At 40.6% G+C, this 22,056-nt stretch overlaps 1 protein-coding gene across 3 annotated transcripts; it reads right to left on the bottom strand.

The window, feature by feature from the left end:
• Positions 1 to 2,116: 2,116 nt before the first annotated feature.
• LOC121290744 (T-cell receptor-associated transmembrane adapter 1-like) lies at positions 2,117 to 21,648 on the bottom strand. 3 transcript variants are annotated; one of them, XM_041211602.1, is made up of 6 exons: positions 21,466 to 21,648; positions 20,345 to 20,458; positions 15,529 to 15,568; positions 11,202 to 11,263; positions 9,195 to 9,256; positions 2,117 to 4,440 (listed from the first exon to the last, which is right to left on the bottom strand). In XM_041211602.1, exons 1-6 carry the CDS (start codon positions 21,563 to 21,565, stop codon positions 4,132 to 4,134), a joined length of 687 nt encoding a protein of 228 aa, XP_041067536.1. In that variant the 5' UTR covers positions 21,566 to 21,648; the 3' UTR covers positions 2,117 to 4,131. The 3 variants fall into 3 exon arrangements, with proteins under 3 accessions (XP_041067536.1, XP_041067537.1, XP_041067538.1); XM_041211603.1 differs by having other exon boundaries at positions 21,494 to 21,580; XM_041211604.1 differs by lacking the exon at positions 2,117 to 4,440 and adding an exon at positions 6,004 to 6,042.
• Positions 21,649 to 22,056: the final 408 nt, after the last annotated feature.

Below are 22,056 nucleotides of genomic sequence, written 5' to 3'. Positions count from 1 at the left end.
GCATCCGCAGTTTTTTTGTTTTTATCTCTGTGTTTTTACTTTCTCCCTTACTCTGACCTCATTTAATGACTTACTATATTGCCCACTCTAATTCTATCAAGTAAACCAAGTATTCCATTTACCATGATACTATTCTTTGATATGTCCTCATTATCAGCTAATATTCCTCTCTTCCCCACTGAATTTCCCCTGAGGCTCCGATCCCCCTGCCAATCTAGTTTAAACCCTCCCTAACAGCACTAGCAAACCTCCCTGCGAGGACATTAGTCCCAATCCTGTTAAGGTGTAACCTGTCCTTGTACAGGTCCCACCCCAGAACCAGTCCCAATACCTCAGAAATCTAAAGCCTTCCCTCCTACCCCACTTCTCCAACCACGTGTTGAACTGCTCAATCTTCCTATTCTTATGCTCACTAGCATGTGGCACTGGGAGTAATCCTGAGATTACTGTTCTTGAGATCCTCATTTTTAATTTCCCTCCTTACTCCCTAAAATCTGCTTTCAGGACCTCATCCCTTTTCCTACCTATGTTATTGGTCTCAATGTGGACCACGACCTCTGGCTATTCACCGTCCCCCAAAAGAATGTACTGCAGCCGCTCTGTGACATCCTTGACCCTGGCACCAGGGAGGCAACATACCATCCTGGAGTCATGTCTATGGCCGCAGAAATGCCTGTATGCTCCCCTAACTATGGAATCCCCAATCACTATAGCACTTAAACTCTTCCTCCTCCCCTCCAGTGAGCTGAGCCACCCTGGTAGAACTTGGCTCTTGTTCCAGTCTTCTGAGGAACCATTTCACTCACCAGTATCCAAAATAGAAAACAGTTAGAGAGCAAGATAGCCTCAGCCTCGGTTTCCTGCAGTACCTGCCTGTTTCTCTTAGATACTCTAGCGGTTACCCATTTCCTCTCCGCCTGTATACTTCGTAGCTGCGGTGTGACCGCCTCTCTAAGTGTGCTATCCACTTAATCCTCAGACTTGCGGATGGACCACAGTGATTCCAGTCGCCACTCGAGTTCCACAACCTGGAGCTCAAGTTTCTGTAGCTGGTGACACTTCCTGCAGATGACGTCATCGAGGGCACTTTATGCCTGCACAACTTCCCACATCCTGCAGGATGTATATTCCACATGGTTGAGCTTCCCTAACATACCTTAAACTTTATATAAAGTGTTTACTACAGCATGGTATAACACAATAACTTACCTGCCACTCACCAATCATCTCCTCTGTGCTGAGTTCAGAAAGGTCTATACTTACCAATCAATCAACTTGCTGTGACATCACTTATAAATTTTATCTATAAACTTCCGGCTCTTTCTCTCCGCTGTTATATGGGCTCTCTCTCTCTCTCTCTCTCTCTCTCTCCAAACTCCTGCTGCTTTATGGGCTCTCTTATGTTGTTTAGTTAGCTAAATTTAATTGCTTTCTTATTTAACTTAGAATAATTTCTATTTTCCACACTTCTTTCCCCATGCACCGAATTACCATGTGAACCTAATTCACTACTCAATCGGTCTCCATCTCACTCTGCTTGTCTCCATGCATGCCCCTTCCTGATCGTGCGGTTTTAAAAGCCTGTCTCTTTTATAGACCCTCTGATGAGTCACTAGCTAGTTTAGCTTCCTGCTTCAGCAATTAACACCAATTGAACCAGCTGCTTTCAGTTGTTTGACAGTTAACTGCTGCTACCAGGCAGCTCCCTGTTTAATAAGCTAGTCTAATTTACTTACAGGTTGTTAGTTAAATGTCAGTGCTTCATTCTTAATCTATATTTAAACATGAAAAGGACTTACCAGAACTTACCATGTGAACCTAATTTGCTACTCACTACTCACTTGGTTTCTGTCTCATTCCAGTGTAATTGCCTGTCTCCTTGTGCACCCCTTACTGCTGCTGATAACTTTACTATTTGATTATTTTTTAAAAATAAATAGCAGTGTAAAAGTTTCAAAATAGCAAGTCTTGCATGAAAAAAATAATTTTATGGGATCATAGGTAACTATTTACATTGCTGGTAAATTTATAAGAAAAATGAAAAGATTGATTTATCTTAAATTCACATCACTTTGGAAAACTAATTTTAGCTCAAAAAGTAAATATCAAAATGTAATACTTTATATAATTTAATGTTTATTTAAATAATCTGCAGGTGTTAACTTTTACTTCAGAATACACACTCAGTATATAAGAAAATATAATTAGCATTACCATTTTGTTAGCAAATCTGCAAACATTGCCCTGTCATTATGTTGTTAATGCCTCCTATTAGAAATAGCAACATTTTCAAAATCTGTCCCAGACCTAACCATGATGATAATGGAGATAATTCCTGTTCAGTTAAAGGAAAAACAAGTTATAAGTTTAAAATGTACATTGGCCACAATCTTCACCACATGCCTTTAAGTTAAGTGCCGACACTCCAATGATCTATGATTGTGCTGCCTCAATGGTTGAGGCTTTCCCATCAGTCTTTGACTTAAATTATCTTATTTTCAATTTTGCATTGTGTTGGTCACTATTTGAAAAAGAAAGGAATAATTTCTATAATTGCCAGACTGTGATTTTCTGCTCATTCACTTGAATGAAAGGGAAATCACAGACTGGTGAGTGATGAAGCAGAATTCCTACCCCAAAAAGCATTATCTCCAAGTCTTAAGCCATTTGCATTTTCAAATGCAATTTGAGGTGATTGACTGCAACTTTTGCACATATATAGCTGTTTGTTTAAATATGCATCTTGCTACGTATCAAGCCTTTACTTAAATATCAGCTCAGAATTTGACATTTATCGATGTCTTACAATTACTACAATCTATAATAATCAGTTATAGGAATGTTTGGTTTTCCTGGTTTGTAACAGCATCCAATGGTAAAAGTGTTAAGGCAGGGGAAATGTGTTCACATAAATGCCATTTAAGGTAAAAATTAGCATGTGTCAACAACAACAATTTGTACTTGCATAGCACCTTTTAATGTAATGAAACTTCCCAAGGTACTTCACAGGATTAAAACAATATATGACACTGAGCCACATAAAATATTAGGACAGATGACCAAAAGCTTGGTCAAAGAAAGAGGTTTTAAGGAGTGTCTTAAAGATGAGGAGAGAGGTTGAGGAAGGACATTCCAGATCTTAAGGCCTTGACAGCTGAAGGCTGAATGTCCACCAATGGTGGAATAATTAAAAGTAGGGTACTTAAGAAGCTAGAATTAGAGGAGCACAGATAGGAGGATTGCAATGTTGTAGGAGATTACAGAGATAGTGAGCAGGGAAGCCGTGGATTTGAGATCAAGGACGAGAATTTTAAAATTGAGGCATTACTTAACTGAGAGCCAGTGTAGATCAGTGAGCATCGGAGTGAAGAATGAACAGGATTTGGCGTGAATTAGGACAGTTTTGGATAACCTCAAGTTTACAGAGGGTAGGATATGGGAGGCTGGCCAAGAGTGCCTTAGAATACTCTAGCCTTGAATCACACCTAATTTTTTTATTGGCCTACTTAGCTTTTTTATATTTAGACTTATTTTAAACCAATGGCATTGCCAATGGCAGGTGACTCAAATTGTTAAATGACCTGGATTTAAAACGTTCAAAAATTTGGATATGTTTAATAAATCTACGTCCCAAGCATCACTTCTTGGTTTAAACATATTGCCATATTTAGCATTCTGCTTTCCCTATCTGAATTGCTTTATTCAAATGGATATAGCCAGAGATGATGCATTTCTACCATGTGTCTTCAGTAAGTGACAACATGGAGATGTCTGACATATGAATAAACTTGAAAATTCGGACTAGTTAGAATGCCTTTGATTAAAAATGCACAAGTACTAAAATGGATGAATTATGGAAAAATTAAATATTAATTGGCATGTTTATTTTTCAGTGCTGTTCACTGCTCATGAATTCAAAATGAAGTTTCTTAAATGGAATTTTTTGGAAGTGCACTTGAAATTTAAAACCAGAAGTAGTTTGTTCTTCCCTATTTTCCATATAAATGATGCACAAAACAACTTTCAATGGAAACTTTTTCACAATAAAGTCATTCCTTCTACACATTTCCCTAGATGCTGCATTGCTTCATGATAAATCTTACCAGCACTGATACCAGCACAAGCTAAAAGTCACTTTGTATTGTCGAATGCCATTGCTGTATCATTTACTGACAATTTGCTTTGCGACGTATTTATCCTGCCATAAAGAATAACTGGATCATCATGAATAGTTTCTTCTCTTCTATCTTCATTAAAAGAAAGCTGCTCGCTGTTCAGATAAATGCTGGGCCTTGAGGTCAATGCATGTGTGTTAAGTGGCATATTGTCATGCTCTAGTATATCATTATTTGTCCTTTGTTTTTCCAAGTTTCTGCGTCGTTTCTTTTGTTCCACTGAAAGATCTAGAGATGCATAACACATCTGACTTTCAATCATCACCTATGAACGAACACAGTAGCCCATTAGAATATGGAGATTATTTCATGTTCAAAGTACATTTGAAGGATTTTAGATGGCACCGCCTAGTGGCAGAGTTTTCCACCATATTCTCAAGTCAGCAGATAGCAGTTCACAAGTTTTTCAGTAAGTGAAAATTAAGATATAATTAGAGTTTGTGTATAAAGGGAAAAATTGTGTGGGAAGATTCTAGTGAAAATATGCCATATTGCCACTGGCCAACAGCAATAATTGAAAGTTGATAAAGGAAAGAATGGTTAGAAGATACATCTGTAATAAATTGCCATTTTAAGACTAAAGTATTAACAATGTCGACCACAGATTTAGTCTAGCAACTCTGGTTTACAGCAGTTACCACATTGTCATGATTTCTGACCTGTTTTAATGCCCATTACAGTGGTCTTTTTAAGAAAATAAACCCCCTACTGTGAAGGCCTGTTTTTTTTGCCAAGTCTATAGTCATGGGGAGCTGCGCTTGTATATCAGGAAATTGTGGACATGCTGTCTTTGATTTTTTGTCCAGTGAATAGAAACCATCCAGAGAGGGTGCCTTTGACAGTTTTGTGCCAGATGTGGATATTTGAGAAGACCAACCCTTTTCTAATGTTAGTACCTTTCTGTTTGATTCTTTTTCTCCCTAAAAATTGTCAGCAAGTTACTGCTGGTTGTGCACGTATAATCATTTCGTAGAAACATAGAAACTAGGAGCGGGAGTAGGCCATTTGGCCCTTCGAGCTTGCTCCACCATTCATTATGATCATAGCTGATCATCCAACTCAATAGCCTGCTCCCGCTTTCTCCCCTTTTCCTTTGATCCCTTTTGCCCCAAGAGCTATATCTAACTCCTTCTTGAAAACATACAATGTTTTGGCCTCAACTACTTTCTGTGGTAATGAATTCCACACAGAAGAAATTTCTCCTCATCTCAGTCCTAAATGGTCTACCCTGTATCTTCAGACTGTGACCCCTGGTTCTGGACTCCCCGACCATCGGAAACATCCTTCCTGCATCTAGCCTGTCTAGTCCTGTTAGAATTTTATAGGTTTCTATGCGATTCCCCCCTCATTCTTCTGAGCGAATATAATCCTAACCGACTCAATCTCTCCTCATATGTCAGTCACGCCATCCCAGGAATCAGTCGGGTAAACCTTCGCTGCATTCCCTCTATAGCAAGTATATCCCTCCTCAGATAAGGAGACCAAAACTGCACACAATATTCCAGGTGTGGTCTCACCAAGGCCCTGTACAATTGCAAGACATCCCCGTCCCTGTACTCGAATCCTCTGACTATGAAGGCCAATATACTATTTGTCTTCTTTACCGCCTGCTGCACCTGCATGCTTACCTTCAGCGACTGGTGAGTGAGGACACCCAGGTCTCATTGCACATTCCCCTCTCTCAATTTATAGCCATTCAGATAATAATCTGCCTTCCTGTTTTTGCTACCAAAGTGGATAACCTCACACTTATCCACATTATACTGCATCTGCCATGCATTTGACTACTCACTCAGCTTGTCCAAATCACACTGAAGCATCTCTGCATCCTCTTCACAGCTCACCCTCCCACCCAGCTTTGTGTTACCTGCAAATTTGGAGATATTACATTTAGTTCCTCATCTAAATCATTAATATATATTGTGAATAACTGGGGTCCCAGCACCAATCTCTGTGGTACCCCACTAGTCACTGCCTGCCATTCAGAAAAAGACCTATTTATTCCTACTCTTTGTTTCCTGTCTGCCAACCAGTTTCCTATCCATCTCGATACACTACCCCCAATCCCATGCGCTTTAATTTTACATACAAAACCTTTCTCTTTGCTACCACTCTCCTAACCCCTCCCCCTACCACCCCACAATCCAAATGCCTCCAACTCACAGATGCTAGCCTCCAGCCAATTCAATTCATTCCTCATGATATCAAGAAACAACTGAAGGCACTGGATACTGCAAAGGCTATGGGCTATGACAACTTTCCAGCAATAGTACTGAAGACTTGTGTTCCAGAACTAGCTGCACCCCTAGAGAATCTGTGTTACTACAGCTACAACTCTGGTATCCACCCGGCAATGTGGAAAATTGCCCAGATATGTGCTGTCCACAAAAAGCAGGACAACACAACCACCCCCTCAGTCTACTCTTGATCATCAGCAAAGTGATGGAAAGTGCCATCAACAGTGCTATCAAGCAGCATTTTCTCAGCTGTAACCTGTTCTTGGGTTCTGCCAGGTCCACTCAGTTCCTGACCTCATTACAGCCTTAGTCCAAACATGGACAAAAGAGCTGAACTCAAAAGGTGAGGTGAGAATGATTGCCCTTGACATCAAGGCAGCATTTGACCATGTGTGGCATCAAGGAACCCTAGCAAAACTGGAGTTAATGGGAATCAGTGGGAAAACTGTCTCCTGATTGGAGTCATACCTAGCACAAACAGAGATGGTTGTGGTTGTTGGACGTCAATCACGCCAGCCCCATGACATCATTGCAGGAGTTCCTCCAGGTAGTGTCCTAGGTCCAACCGTCTTCAGCTGCTTCATCAATGACCTTCCTTCCATCATAAGGTCAGAAGTGGGGATGTTCACTGATGATTGCACAACGTCCAGCGCCATTTGCAACTCTTCAGATACTGAAGCAGTCCATGCCTATATGCAGCAAGACCTGGACAACATTCAGGCTTGGGCTGATATGTGGCAAGTAACATTCTTGCCACACAAGTGCCAGGCAATGATCATCTCCATCAAGAAAGAATCTAACCATCATTCCTTGACATTCAATAGCATTACCATCGCTGAATCCCCCACTATCAATATCCTGAGGGTAACCAGAATCAGTGACCAGAAACTGAACTGGATTAGCCATATAAATACTGTGGCTACAAGGGTAGGTCAGAGTCTGGGAATTCTGCAGACAGTAACTCACTTCCTGTCTCCCCAAAGCCTATCCACCATCTACAAGGCACAAGTCAGGAGTGTGATGGAATACTCCCCACTTGCCTGGATCAGTGAAGCTCCAACAACACTCAAGAAGCTTGATACCATCCAGGACAAAGCAGCCTGCTTGATTGGCACCCCATCCACCACCTTCAACATCCATTCCCTCCACCACCAATGCACAGTGGCAGCAGTGTGTACTATCTACAAGATGCACTGCAGCAACTCACCAAGGCTCCTTTGACAGCATCTCCCAAACCCGTGACCTCTACCAACTAGAAGCAGGTGCATGGGAACACCACCACCTGCAAGTTCCCCTCCAAGCCACATACCATTCTGACTTGGAAATATATTGCTGTTCCTTCACTGTCACTAATCAAAATCATGGAACACCCTCCCTAACAGCACTGTAGGTGTACCGAGCACTGTAGGTGTAGGACTGCAATGGTTCAAGAAGGCAGCTCATCATCACTTTCAAGGGCAATTAGGGATGGGTAATAAATGCTGGCCTAGTCAGTGACACGCATATCCAAATAAAGAATACAAAAAGCTTTGCATCAAAAAGGAAAGTCTTGCACCCTCTTAAAAGCTGTGGAATTCTGGTTGGAACATTGATGAGTCTATGGGCACCAAGAAGCCCAGAAGTAATTCAGCTGCTCAGCCTAACAGTTAATTTAACCTTTTAATTTAAAATGGGTGGTTTTAACAGCAATGATGTTCAATGCCAGATCAGCAAGGTAAAGAAATTATATGGTAAACTGTCAACTTGAACTGTTTTTATTTTGCATTTATGGTTATGCTCATACTGCCATTTCCCACTCAGTGACTCTTACATAGCCAGTGACAATACCAAAGAACTTGCCTGATTCATTAAGAGGGAAATCTGGAAACACAGTTTTTAAAGCAAAGTGACCTTTTTAAGCAGCTAGTATTGGTGAATCTAGCAAGTTTACAATGGTGTCTGTTAGCTATCAAGACCCTCATATCTGGAGCTGCTGGCACTAGCATACAAAGAGGCATAATATCAAAGCAGCATTAGTAATAAAACACTTTTCACTTCAACTTTTGAAATCATTGCTAAGGTATTTCAACCCATTAAAAAAAGAGGGGAGATAAGAAATGTTTTAAGCAGTGAGTTGTTATGATCTGAAATGCACTGCCTCAAAGGGTGTAAGAAAGAAATTCAATAGTAACTTTCAAAAGGGAATTGGGTGGATAGTGGAAGAATAAAGATTTGCCTGATTTGCGCTTGTGAAGTCTATCTATATCTGCAAATTTTCTTGGCACTGATGTGCATTATTTGCAAACAAAATTGTTTTTTTTAGAAGTGTAAGTAACTGCATCACAAATTTGTACTTTCATGAACTTAAAAGCACGTTACTGCCCTCTCCTGTCAGGGCATTTGAGATTTTGCTTTCGATTAAAGAATTGTGACAAATGTACTAACATCAAATCCATATAGTTTAAATACGGCTACAGCATACATTGTTTCTACTAAACAATATCAGGGCCTGTACCTTACTGATGCTGTTATTATTCTCTTCATTATTCCTTTCTAGCTTTGCAATCAATATAATGGTTTTGGCATCTGAATGTGGAAAACCTGATATTATAATGCAATAATATGCTTAAAGTTATGCTGCACAGTGACACATCTCAAAAAATTAACATCTTGCAATGCAGCGTGAAGTAGGAACATGAATACTGAATTAACTTAATGAAATTACAATACCCTATCAAATTGAGCACTGCATTTTAAAAATTGAAGTAAGAATCACTGATGGATTATCTCTTGATAGAAATACCTTGGTTTCATCTCCATATCTATTAGTTGGTGTCATGGCTTCATAACAGCTCTCGTCTTCACCTTTAAAAACAAAAAGTACATTATAATATTGCACTTCTTGATTATTTCCTGTAGCCAAAGATTACTCACAATGATATTTTTGTTATTAACACTTGTTATTGAGCTTTCTCTTTTGATTATTGAAATTTATAACCATACCACTGTTATTGTTGCTGCCAATTTGTACAAATTTTTTATCAAATGGGATTTTATCGGAACAAAGAACAGTACTGGAAAATATTTGTCTCCTTCATTTGGCAGGTAAGGTGCCATTGTAATGTATGATATCCCTAATAATTCCCACAAATTAGTCCTTTCCTTCAGCTGGAGTAATGCGCCCATTCCAGGTACCAAAGTTTGGGAAAGATATGAATGTTCTGGAGAGGGTACAGAAAAAGATTTACTGGAATAGTTCCAGGGGTGAGAGGTTATAGTGATGTTAGATAGACTAGAGAGGCTGTGGTTGTTTTCCTTACAGCAGCTAAGATATGCTAACAATTTCATTGTAACAAAGCACTTTATTGCAAGCTCTGTGCAATCAAATTGTGCTTCTTCAGAAAGTGTGTGTCTGAATGTAAATATTAAGAATATATGATTCCTAATGTTGTATACATAGTATGCAATACAACTTTACTGCAATTAAACTCTTTGGGCCGTAACTTCCGATGGAGTGGAAACTGAGTCGGATTGCCACTTACCTAAGTACTTACCTGGAAATCCAGGTAATCCTATCTCACCCAACTTTCCAACTCAGGCCAGGCAAGATCTATGCAGAGCAGCTTGGTCCCACGGCCTGCAGGTAAGTAATCCAGGATTGGGAAGAAGGGGAATCAGACCTGGCCGAGAGAGAGGAATCGGCCTTCGGTAGTTGGGGAGGGGGGTGGTAGAGAGAGGATTGGACTTGGCCAGGGGCAGGGGTGGGGGAGCAGGGGGGAGGTGGCAGGAGACTTGGGGAGGCAGCGAGGTCAACGGGCAGTCAGACTGGTGACAATGGGGGGGGTGGCGTAGCAGGAGGTTGGGAGTTGGACCTATCCAGGTGAGGACCCTGGGGGGGGAGGGAGTTCCCTTGGTAGAGGGAAGAGTCCCTTTGGGATGGGTTGACCATTGATGAAGAGTGGTGCAGGGGGCGGGGTGGCCTTAGTTAGGGAGATAGGGGAGTCCCAGGGCTGTGCAGAGTTCCATGACGGGGGGGACAGTCGGAAGGTGGTGGGAGTCCTGGGTGAGGGGGGTGGGGGGTGGGTGGGGGGTGAGATTCCTATGGGGGTGGGGAGTTCCTATGGGGTGGGGGGAAGAGTCCCATAGGGATGGGGACACCCATGGAGGAAGGGTAGTTGGGGAGTGAGAGAAGTCCCCTGGGGATGGGGAGTCCAGTGGGGGCTCCCCAGGAGACTCCTGGGGATTTGGTGGGAGTCCTGTGAGGAGGTTAGTGTGGGTCTATGCAATAGTTACCCAGAAGCTAGAAGTGGTTTTAATTCTTAAAACTTTTTCTGGGTAACTATTGATGTAACACAGTCATAATTATCCAAAATTTGCAATTTAAACCACATTTTCAAATGGTTCCCAGTTTGAACTTCCAGGGCAATTGCCATACAACCCTTACCTGGGAACAACTGGGTAGCGGGCGGAGGTGGTGGGGGGGGCATCCCAGTGCATCTGTGAGGTATCCCACCCAGATACACAGCCCTGGAGCTCGGAAGTTGCGGCCCAATTAACTGTCATTTTGTTTATTGGGTATTATATATATAATCTCTCGGTTTACAGTTTCAAATTTCTTAAAGCACTTAGATAATTTAACATCTTGTTAATATTTCAAGCAAGATGTTGACCTGTTAAAATTGTGTAGAGGATTTTGATCTGAATGTACTGAATGTTTGTATGATAACAGCACTCTCAGTAATTTCCAGTCTTTGGTTATCTCAAATTTGATTAATCAATCATTTTGGTACATTAAGAATAGGAAGCATACCTGTGGTATCCTGGTTGAGGTTACCATAAATTGGATTGTCATCCACTTCCTGAATCACAGGACTAAAGAATAAAAACAAGACAATTACATCAAAGAAAGAATTAAACCATTAGTACAATATTTTTGTTTTACTGCCATTTACTGGAATAATTTTAAGTGATTGTCTTGGGTTCAGCTTCTAACATATATATTTTTTATTTGTTCATGGGATGTGGGCATCACTGGCTAGGCCTGCATTTACTCTTGTTCAGAGGGCATTTAGGAGTCAACCACATTGCTGTGGGTCTGGAGTCATATGTAGGCCAGACCAGGTAAGAAAGGCAGATTTCCCTCCCCTTAGTGAACCAGGTGGCGTTTTACAACATTATTTTCATGGTCATCATCAGACTTATAATTCTAGATTTTTATTGAATTCAAATTTCACTATTTGCTGTGGGGGAATTCAAACCCAGGTCCCCAGAGCATTACCCTGGGTCTTTGGAATACCAGTTCAGTGACAATACCACTATGCCACCATCTCTCCTTATAAAGATAAACTCAACTGGCAGAATTTTTCCAGCACCACCCCCGCCGTTCTCCCCCACCCCGTGGTGGGGCTGGCGAGCCATTGAAATCCCCATTCATACCGGTGGGACCGGAAGATCCCACCTGCATGAAGGGAAGGGAGAATGCCGTCCAATGTATTTGTCGACTTATAAATCAGACTGGTTAATGCACTACATAACTTGTCCTTCATTCTGTATGATCTTCCAGTTCCCTGTATTATCCCATACCCTTCAATTCCCTAAGTATCCAAAAAATCCATCGAGCTGTCTTGAATACATTATTTTTATATATATTATATAAATATGTAATAGCGTAGTAACTATTTCAGGCAGGTGGAGACATTTGATCCAGCTAACCCATCTATCTAAAGTATTCCTATTGAGCATTTCTATTAATCCTGATTTCTATTTGCTGCTGAGGATTTGTCTCGTTTCTTCTTGAAATCCACTAAGTTGCACCACCCATGCCACTAATCTGTTCCACCTACTAATCACCCTTTTAGTTAGAAAATGCAGAAGGAACTTCTATTATATTCTTTTGTTGCCTTTAATTTTTAAGTGTGACCCTTTGAGCATTAATTCTTACTTGATCTAACTTGTCCAACTTTAAAAAATTCCTGTAATATCCCTGCTCAACCTTTGAAAAGAGAAAAGACCCAAGTTGTCCTATCTTTACCCATACATTATTGCTTTAAGTTCTGGGGTCAACTGTGCAGGCCTCCTCTGTAACCCTTCCAATAACTGAGTATCCTTTTTGGAAAAAAGTCAGTTTTTGCACCTTAAGTCCAAGGAGTTTGAACATTTATGGTGCACAGCTGGTTTAACCACTCATTGCCAGATCTGGCTGGAGCACAACATTCACAATTGGGCACGAGTCTCCTGTCAAAGTTGTGCAGCACTTCAGGATCATTTTGGAATGCAAACATAAACCCTGGCAACCATCTGCTTAAATCGTCTGCCTCCTACACCCTCACCAACAATAACTGTGAGTGGATCAAGGAGATCTTTGTCACTGAGATTGAGACCAGCTATTCAGCTACCTTTCCCGCATCTCCCTTCACCTTGACAACAAAGCCAAGTTTTCCCCAAGAGTTCCTCCTGTGCTAGCCCTGAATTCCCATTTTTCTCTAATTTGTTCCCTATTTCCCCTCTTACCCACTTCAAGCTCATTTTGTTCATAAGATCTTTTTCCTGCTCTCTCTCCCCTATTCCTGCCAACTTCTCTTCCTGATCCCATGCTATCCTTCCCTTTATAATCTGCAGTTATCAGCCCCCTGTCAGCTTCAATGAAAAAAAATCTACCCTTGGTCTCTCTGCCCATTTTTAACTTTTCTCTCCTCCCCAAACTCCATGCAAATGTTGTCATCTCCCAAACTTATCCCTATCTTTCCTGCAACCCCAAATCAGGTTTCTGCCAATGCCACTGCATTGAAACTGCTGTAACCAAAGTCACAAAATGCATTTTTATGATTGTGCCTATAGTGCACTATCCTTCCACATCCTTCTTGATCTGTCTGTAGCTTTTGACATGGTTGGTCAAATTATCCTCCTCCAATGCACCTCCTCTATTCTCCAGCTAAGTGGGAATGCACTCACATAGTTCCTGCAAGTGAGACTTTTCTGCAGTGCCTTCTCTTCCCAATCCTGCATTGTTAACTCTGGAGACCTCAAAGGTCTCATCTTTGCCCCCTCCTATTTCCCAGCTATATGCTTCACCTTGGAGAAGATACCGTCAGGATCCACATGTACCCTGATAATACCCAGCTTTACCTCACCACCATCTTTCCTGTTCCTACACAGCTTCAGTTTTGTCAGATTGCTTTTTCAATATCTGGTTCTGGATGATTAAAATTTCCTCCAACTAAATATTAGGAAGACCAAAATCATTGTCTTTGGCCCATACTAGAAACCCTGTTCCTTAGCTATCGATTTAATCCCCATCCCTGGCTACTGTTTCAGATTGTACCAGATAGTATGTAACCATGGCATACTATTTGACTCCATGCTGAACTTCCAAGCCAATATTCTCCCCATGACTACCACCTGCATAACCTTGCTCATCCACACCCTGCCTCAGCCCATCCACTTCTGAAATTCTTAACCATGCTTTTGTTACTTCCAGATGTGACTACTCGATACTTTTCTTCCTGGTCCACTATCTTTCCCATTCCATAAATCTGAGCTCACCTAAAGCATTGCTACCTGTATTCTAACTTACACCAAGTCCCATTCACTATCACCCTTGCGCTTGCTAACTTATTCCAACACAATACCTCAATTTTAAAATTCTCATTCGCTAGTTTGAATCCCTCTATGATCTGGCTTCACCCTATTTCTATAACCTCCACACCTAAAATTCTCCCAAGAATTTTGTCTTCCTTCAATCCTGTCCTGTGAATGCTTCACTTCTTTTGACCCACCATGGCTTCAACTAACCAGAGCCTAAGCTTTAGAATTCGCTTGCAAAGCTATCTCCTCGACCAAACGTTTGGTTATCTGTTTTAATGTCTCTTTCTTTAGCTCGGTGTCAAAGTTTGCTAGAATATACCACTGTGAAGTGCCTTGGGACAGTTCACTATATTGAAGACACTATGTAAATATAAGTTGCAGCTGTTTCTTGAAATAGGGAGACTAAAATTGCATGTAGTACTCTAGATATGGCTTCACCAGAGCTAAAAACAAAATGACCTCTAGGATTATGGATGATACTCCTTACTATGTATATAATCAATTGTACAGTTAACATTTGTGTGCATTCTAGAGTGTTATTGTTGGTGATTTCCTACTCATAAATAAAAGTTCATACCTCTCAGACACTATCAGTACAGAGATCATAATGTAACATATCTGATACACAGTGCAATGCAGCTTGCAAAATTAATCTTTTATGTCTCAGAATTAAAATATCACAAGATATTCAAGATAACAGAGTAGAAAAGACTTTGATGTGCAAGAAGACCACATATGCATACCAATATACTGCAACCTAAATGATTAAAAACAGGCTGGCTGATTTTTCAAGCAGTCCTTGGTAGCTAGCTAAACCTAGCTACTTATATTGCTCATCCGTTGGTGTTCATTAGCATGCAATTTACTACCATTGACACTTGATGTAGTAATGCTTCTCCGTTTTTCGCTTGTAGGATTAGATCCACTTGAACAATTTTCTTGTAAAACTATTTATCTTTTATTGCAATCATTTCCCTGCTGGTCATTGTGAGTAAGTCTGGGACATGGATAATAGAGGGCCATTTGATTATTTGAAACTTTAACTTGCTTTGCTATAAGCTAGCAAACTGTATTTAATAATTTATTACGAATGTGGATCATTGGAATAAAGCCTTGGGTTATCCAATAGTCTCGCCATATCCAATCTATCTGTACAAATCTGGGTTCTTGAAGCATATTAAATAAGGCAATATCACTAAATCATAAAAGTTGGATTATATTTACCACACATGCACTGTGTGTTCAGGTTCCTCCAAATTCCAGAGCACCATTGTGAACATCTAGACACATGTACTGTGTCCTGTGTCAGCCACTTACTGGTATATGCATAGTTGTGTTCTGAAATTCAGAAAAAACCTGGCCAGTATGATCTAATGCCCAATATGGCATAACCAAGGGACCTAGCACTTATTATAAATAGGTTCCCTGTACAAATGCGACTCCTCAGGCTCACAGACAATGTAAATACTTAATCCTTTGAGAAATATATTTCTACAGTAAAAGAAAAAGCTCTGAGCCCAGCCAAACTGGAATATTAATTGAGATTTCCATACCTCTGCAATTGTTTGACGCTTTGGTATATTGCTCTGGGAGCTGTAAATCAGAAAAAGTTTGATTCATTTTTACACATCAAACAAATGTATTTTTTAAAACGACCAATTTGTTAGAACATATCTGAGTGATGGTTGAAATGGAATCTTTTTCTTTGGTGATCTTTTAATGACCCAAGTCTAGTTTTGTATTGTTTTAGCCAAAAAGGCGGCAAATTATGTTCATAATCCAGTTGATCTTTTTAGCTAAGACTACTATTCCACAATTTCTAAAGTAAGCTTAATAGTAAGAAATCTAGTGTATTTTCAGAATTCTAAATTACTTCTCGCACAATATGAACCGACTAATATAAATGACCTTTAAAACAATGTGGCACTAGGATAGTTGGGAATGAACATAATTATGGAAAAGAACAAAGAACAGGTTAAAGTTCTAAATTGGGGTAAGACCAATTTTACTAAGCTAAAGAGTGATTTAACAAAAGTGGACTAGACACAGCTACTTTAAAGTAAATCAGTGTTAGGTCAGTAAGAGGCATTCAAAGGAAGATTCAAGGGGTTCAGAGTAAACATGTTCCCACAAAGAAAAAGGGTGGGGCGGCCAGGTCTAGAGCCCCCTGGATTCTTTTTTTATTCATTCATGGGATGTGGGCTTCGCTGGCTGGGCCAGCATTTATTGCCCATGCCTAGTTGCCCTTGAGAAGGTGGTGGTGAACTGCCTTCTTGAATCGACGTAGTCCCTGTAGTGTAGGTACACCCACAGAGCTGTTAGGAAGGGAGTTCCAGGATTTTGGCTGAGTGACAGTGAAGGAACGGCGATATATTTCCAAGTCAAGATGGTGAGTGACTTGGAGGGGAACTTCCAGGTGGTGGTGTTCCCATGCATCTGCTGCCCTTGTGGTCGTGGATTTGGAAGGTGCAGTCGAGGGAGCCTTGGTGAATTCCTGCAGTGCATCTTGTAGATGGTACACACTGCTTCTACCATGCATTGGTGATGGAGGGAGTGAATATTTGTGGATGTGGTGCCAATCAAGCGGGCTGTTTTGTCCTGGATGGTGTCAAGTTTCTTGAGCATTGTGAGAGCTGCACTCATCCAGGCAAGTATTCCATCACACTCCTGACTCGTGTCTTGTAGATGGTGGACAGGCTGTGGGGAGTTAGGAGGTAAGTTACTCATCGCATAATTCCTAGCCTCTGACCTGCTCCTGTAGCCAAGTGTTTATTCAGCTAGTCCAATTCAGTGTCTGGTCAATGGTAACGCCCAGGATGTGGATGGTGGGGGATTCAGTGATGGCAATGCCATTGAATGTCAGGGAGCGATGGTTAGATTCTCTCTTGTTGGAGATGGTAATTGCCTGGCGCTTGTGTGGCACAAATGTTACTTGCCACTTGTCAGCCCAAGCCTGGATATTGTCCTTGCTGCATTTGGACATGAACTTCTTCAGTATCTGAGGAGTCATGAATGGTGCTAAACATTCTGCAATCATCAACAAACATCCCCACTTCTGACCTAATGGTGGAAGAAAGGTTATTGATGAAGCAGCTGAAGATGGTTAGGCCGAGGACACTACCATGAGGTAGTCAAGGAGCTTTAAGGGTAAGATAAGGCTGAAAAAGAAAGCTTATGTCAGGCACCAAGAACTCAATACTAAAGAAAGCTGAGAGAAGTATAGGAGTGTAGGGGGGAAATCAAGAAGGAAATTAGGAAAGCAAAGAGAGGGCATGAAAGAATATTGGCAAGGGAAATCAAGAGAACCCGAAGATGTCTTATCAATACATTAAGAGTATAACTAAGGAAAGAGTACAGCCCATAAAAGACCAAAAAGGTAACCTATTTTAAGAGGCGGAAGTTGTGGGTATGGTTCTCAATGAATATTTTGCACCTGTCTTCAAAAAAGTGGGAGCGATGCAGACATTGTAGTTAAGGAGGAGATATGTAGACTATTGGATGTGATAAAAAAGGAACAATAAAGGGATTAGCATCCCTGAAAATGGATATGTCATCAGAGCCGGATGAAATGTACCTGAGGCTATGAAAAGAAGCTAGGTAGGGAAATAGCAGATGTTCTGACCATAATTTTCCAATCCTCATTGGATGCAGATGTGGTGCTGAATGACTGGAGGGCTGCTAAAATTGTATCTTTGTTTAAAAATGGAACGAGGGATAGACCGAATAATTACAGGTCAATCAATCTAACCTTGATGGTGAGCAAAATATTGGAATTAATTCTGAGAGACAGGAGAAACTGTCACTTGGAAAGGCATGGAGTAATCAAGGACAGTCAGTAAGGATTTATTAAGGGGAGATCAATTCTTGATTGAATTTTTTTTGAGGAGGAAATAAGGAGGATTCTTAGGGTAGTGCACTTGATGTGGTCTACATGGATTTTAGCAAAGCTTTTGACAAGGTCCCACATGCAGACTGGTTAAAACAATAAAAACCCATGGGATCCAGGGGAATGTATCAAGCTGGATACAAAATTGGCTCAGTGGCAGGAAACAAAGGGTAATGGTTGACGGCCGTTTTTGCAACTGGAAGGGTTCAGTACTAGATCCCCCGCTTTCTGTGGTATATATTAATGATTTGGACTTAAGTGTAGGGGGCATGATCAAGAAGTTTGCAGGTGACACAAAAATTGTCTATGTAGTTAATAATGAAGATGGAAGTTGTGGGCTACAGGAAGATTTCAATGGACTGGTTAGGTAGGCAGAATTGTGGCAAATAGAATTCAACTGGGAGAAGTGTGGGATGATGCATTTGGGAAGACCAAACAAGGCAAAGGAATACAAAACAAATGGGAGGATATTGAGAGGTGTAGAGGAAGTGTGGGATCTTGGAGTGCATGCCCACAGATCCCTGAAGGTAGCAGGGCAGGTCAATAAGGTGGTTAAGAAGGCATATGAAATACTTTCCTTTATTAGCTGAGGCGTAGAGTATAAGCGCAGGGAGGTTATGCTGAAGCTATATAAAACACTAGTTAAGCCACAACTTAAGTACTGTGCAATTCTGATCACCTCATTACGGAAATGATGTAATTACAATGGCGAGGGTACAGAGCAGATTTACAAGGGTGTTGCCAGGACTGGAAAATTGCAGCTATGAGGAAAGATTAGATAGGCTGGGGTTGTTTTCTTTGGAACAGAGGAGGCTGAGGGAGATTTGATTGAATTTTACAAGGTTGTGGGAGGCCTGGAAAGAGTGGATGAGAAGGGCTGTTCACCTTAGCAGACAGGTCAGTGACTAGGAGGCATAGATTTAAAGTAAGTGGTGGAAGGTTTAGATGAGAGATGAGGAAAAATCTTTTCACCTAGAGGGTGGTAGGGGTCTGGAACTCACTGCTTAAAAAAGTAGTACAGGCAGAAACCCTCAACTCATGTACATCTGAAGTCCTGTAATCTCCAGGGCCACGGACCAAGTGCTGGAAAATGGGATTATGCAGGGTGACTCGTTTCTTGGCCGGCGCAAATACGATGGGCCGAGTGGCCTTCTTCTCTGCCATACATTTTTCTTCATTTTCTGAATTTTCTTAACATCTGAAAGGGATGAATGTGTAGGGATGTGGGAAGAGGACGGGGGAATGGCAGTACATAAATTGTCAGTATGGACACGATGGGCCAAATGGCCACCTACTGTCCTGTAACAATTCTATTCTATGATTCAATCAACGTGCTGTGCTACATAACATCAGTTTATCTGGCAAACATTACATTCCATTAACTGTCCTCTAGTGGCTCTTTTGAAATGCATACTCTTATCATTTTAGATTATGAAGTGACCAGCAAGAGACAATATTGTTTCCTTCTTCCGGATATTGACCTTGATGCTTTGAATGACAAAGCTAAACTTTGGAAGTTCCATAACCACACATTTTCACAGTTCCATCTCCATGTTACAACAGTCCAGTATTTTAGTAGTTCTGCCTACATCTGCTGTACTGCTGCTGCCCCTACACATAGGCAAATGTAGCTTTAATTTTGTGACGTATTGGAAAATTACAATGGTGGTCTAAAAGAATTTGTTACAGTGAGGCAGGTTCACTAGTGCATTGTCTGCTATTCACTTGTTGCTGCAAGTTGAAAACCATAGCTTCTTAAATCATTATTATCAGTTTTAAATATATTTGAAATAACAAATGCCAATTCAAATATACAATTATACTCAGAACATGAAAATTAACTTTCAGTTTGAATCTGCAATTCAATTAAAATTGTCAAATTTTAAACCCACCTTAAAGTTGCTAAAATAATTTAATACTGTGGACAAAGGATGAAATTATATTCAGACAAGAAAGACACTGGAGCACCTCAAGAAATGCGATGAATGGGTCTGACTACCATATTTAAAAGGGAAATGTTTGTTCTCCATCGCTGTTAAATGCCCATACAAATCACCAAGGGTTTGCATTTCTACTTTTCTTTTTCTCATCATGTTCTAATTTCTTCTGTCGTGGTTTTTCCTTTTTTTCGTTGTATCTGTCCTTTCTCATTCATTCTGTTTGTTGACCTCTGCAATATTTACTCCTATCCAATTTTTCCTCTTTTATCCTGGGAGTGTTGCACATTTAGGAGTACAGTACTGCTGTGGGGCTGGGCCCTGCTCAGCAGTATTAAAAACTCCAGGCCTCATATTACAGCAGCAATAGTGTGTCCTTACCTGGTGTCTGTCAGTGTATTTAGAGATTTAATGAACATTATGCCAGTAGTAAATTGTGAAACTTAATATAGAAAACAATTTCTTAAGAATTTAAGGAAACAACAATGCTCGTTTGCAAACAAAATATAAAAAACTTAGACACTGAACAATGGAAAGGGTGCTTACCTTTTTGACGGTTCGCTGTACAGTAGATAACATTCACCACAAGAGAAGTCATCAGAGCTAAAATACAAATTCCCAACAATCCCCAAATTCCAATATGGCATTTTGCTATTTCATCTGTAAAAATAAATGATTAGTTATTGTTGCACATTTCCAGCAGTGAAGATGCTTCTTCAAGAATAAAGATATCCAGCCCAGTTTTGATAAGACTGCCATCAAAATGCTTCCACAATCAGCTTTGTGCCATCCACCCTAATGTACAGGCCGCATGTATTTTAGCTGTAATGATTTAAGCTTTAATATATAGGTGTCCGCCATTGCTGGCCTGTCAGCAGTAATCCGGTAGGCAATAACCTCATTCAGAATTTTGACTAAAAATTCATACACAAGGCAATAACAATGTCAGAAAGAAGGCAAGCAAAACAGGCCTTTGTCTCATAAGATCCATTCTTTTCAAGTCTAATATGCTCCATCTATCAAATCTACCCCACTCATTTCATTTTTCGAAGAAAGCTGCGGCAAAGTTTCTAACCCAATACTTAAAAAGTAAATGTAACAAAAGGTGAGACAGTGATCCTCACTCATTGCCACGCGTCCAATAAACAATATTGGCTGGAGAGCGATGTCTGCTGGTGTCCTGATTATAATGTCACCGTCTTTCCAGTTGAAAAAAAAACGAGGAACGTTAGTGCTCATGTCACTAACAGGGTCATGATGTTAGTGGAGAGTTTCCTACTCTTTGTACAAGGGACTGACCATCGGAAAATCATAGATTCAATTTTTAAAAATCACAGTTTAAGCAATCGAAAATGGTAACGATTCCCAGAGCACTCTGCAATCTGACAAAACGCCTTTACTCAAAGCATCAGCTTATTCTGGTGCATTAGCGTTGTTTGCAGTGAATAAACTGTAACGTCGCCCCAACGTCACTCGAAAATAAATGTCCCATACATTTTTTTGTTTATGCACTATTATTACGAGTTACCAAAATGCATCCTTGCAATCTTTACAAGCAATGAACCAGCCCCTGTGCAATGAACCGAACGCAGCCTGAAAAATCACACAATGCAAAGATAACTAACCACGTTTCAATAACCTATTTTGCTCACTTTTCTGCAAACTACCTTTAGAGAGATGAGGATCATAACGTACCCATTGTATTCCCAATTCTGTAATTCTCAACTCTGTAACAGAGCCAGATCTACAATATGCAGACAGAATCATTCGAACTTCCCCAATGCTCGTTGATGGGCTTCCTTCAGTCTGTACATACCAGGGAGTGTTTGGTACGCACAGAGCAACAGGAAATCGCTGACTTTGTTGCAACATTACATTCACATCAGATGAACTTTGCGCACCAAATTTCCCACTTTTTCTTGTTAAATTAAAACATGAAAAGTGAAAGGGTGTAAACATACAGAGGGGAACGCGAAAATGATGCCTGGCGACACTCGCTAGGGTACATCACCATCGAATTTTCTTGCCTGCGCTCGCCATTAATATTTATAACGATAAAATAGGCATGGGTTGTTGAAAATATAGTTTTTAACTTCGTAGCGGAAAACGCTACTCGAAAGAGACGAGAGTCAATCGCTTTCGGCCTAACGTATTTGTGTGTGATCCCCCTTTGTGTTTTGCAGCTTATTACATGGTATCATCAGTACGATGGGGCTGCACAACATATGATGATGCTTTTATCTGATGTGGCGGCGAGG

The sequence above is a fragment of the Carcharodon carcharias genome, chromosome 18 (assembly GCF_017639515.1).
Source record: "Carcharodon carcharias isolate sCarCar2 chromosome 18, sCarCar2.pri, whole genome shotgun sequence".
Lineage (NCBI taxonomy): Eukaryota > Metazoa > Chordata > Chondrichthyes > Lamniformes > Lamnidae > Carcharodon > Carcharodon carcharias.
The sequence above is the reverse complement of the archived record's forward strand: the minus strand, read 5'-3'. Positions and strand labels throughout refer to the sequence as shown.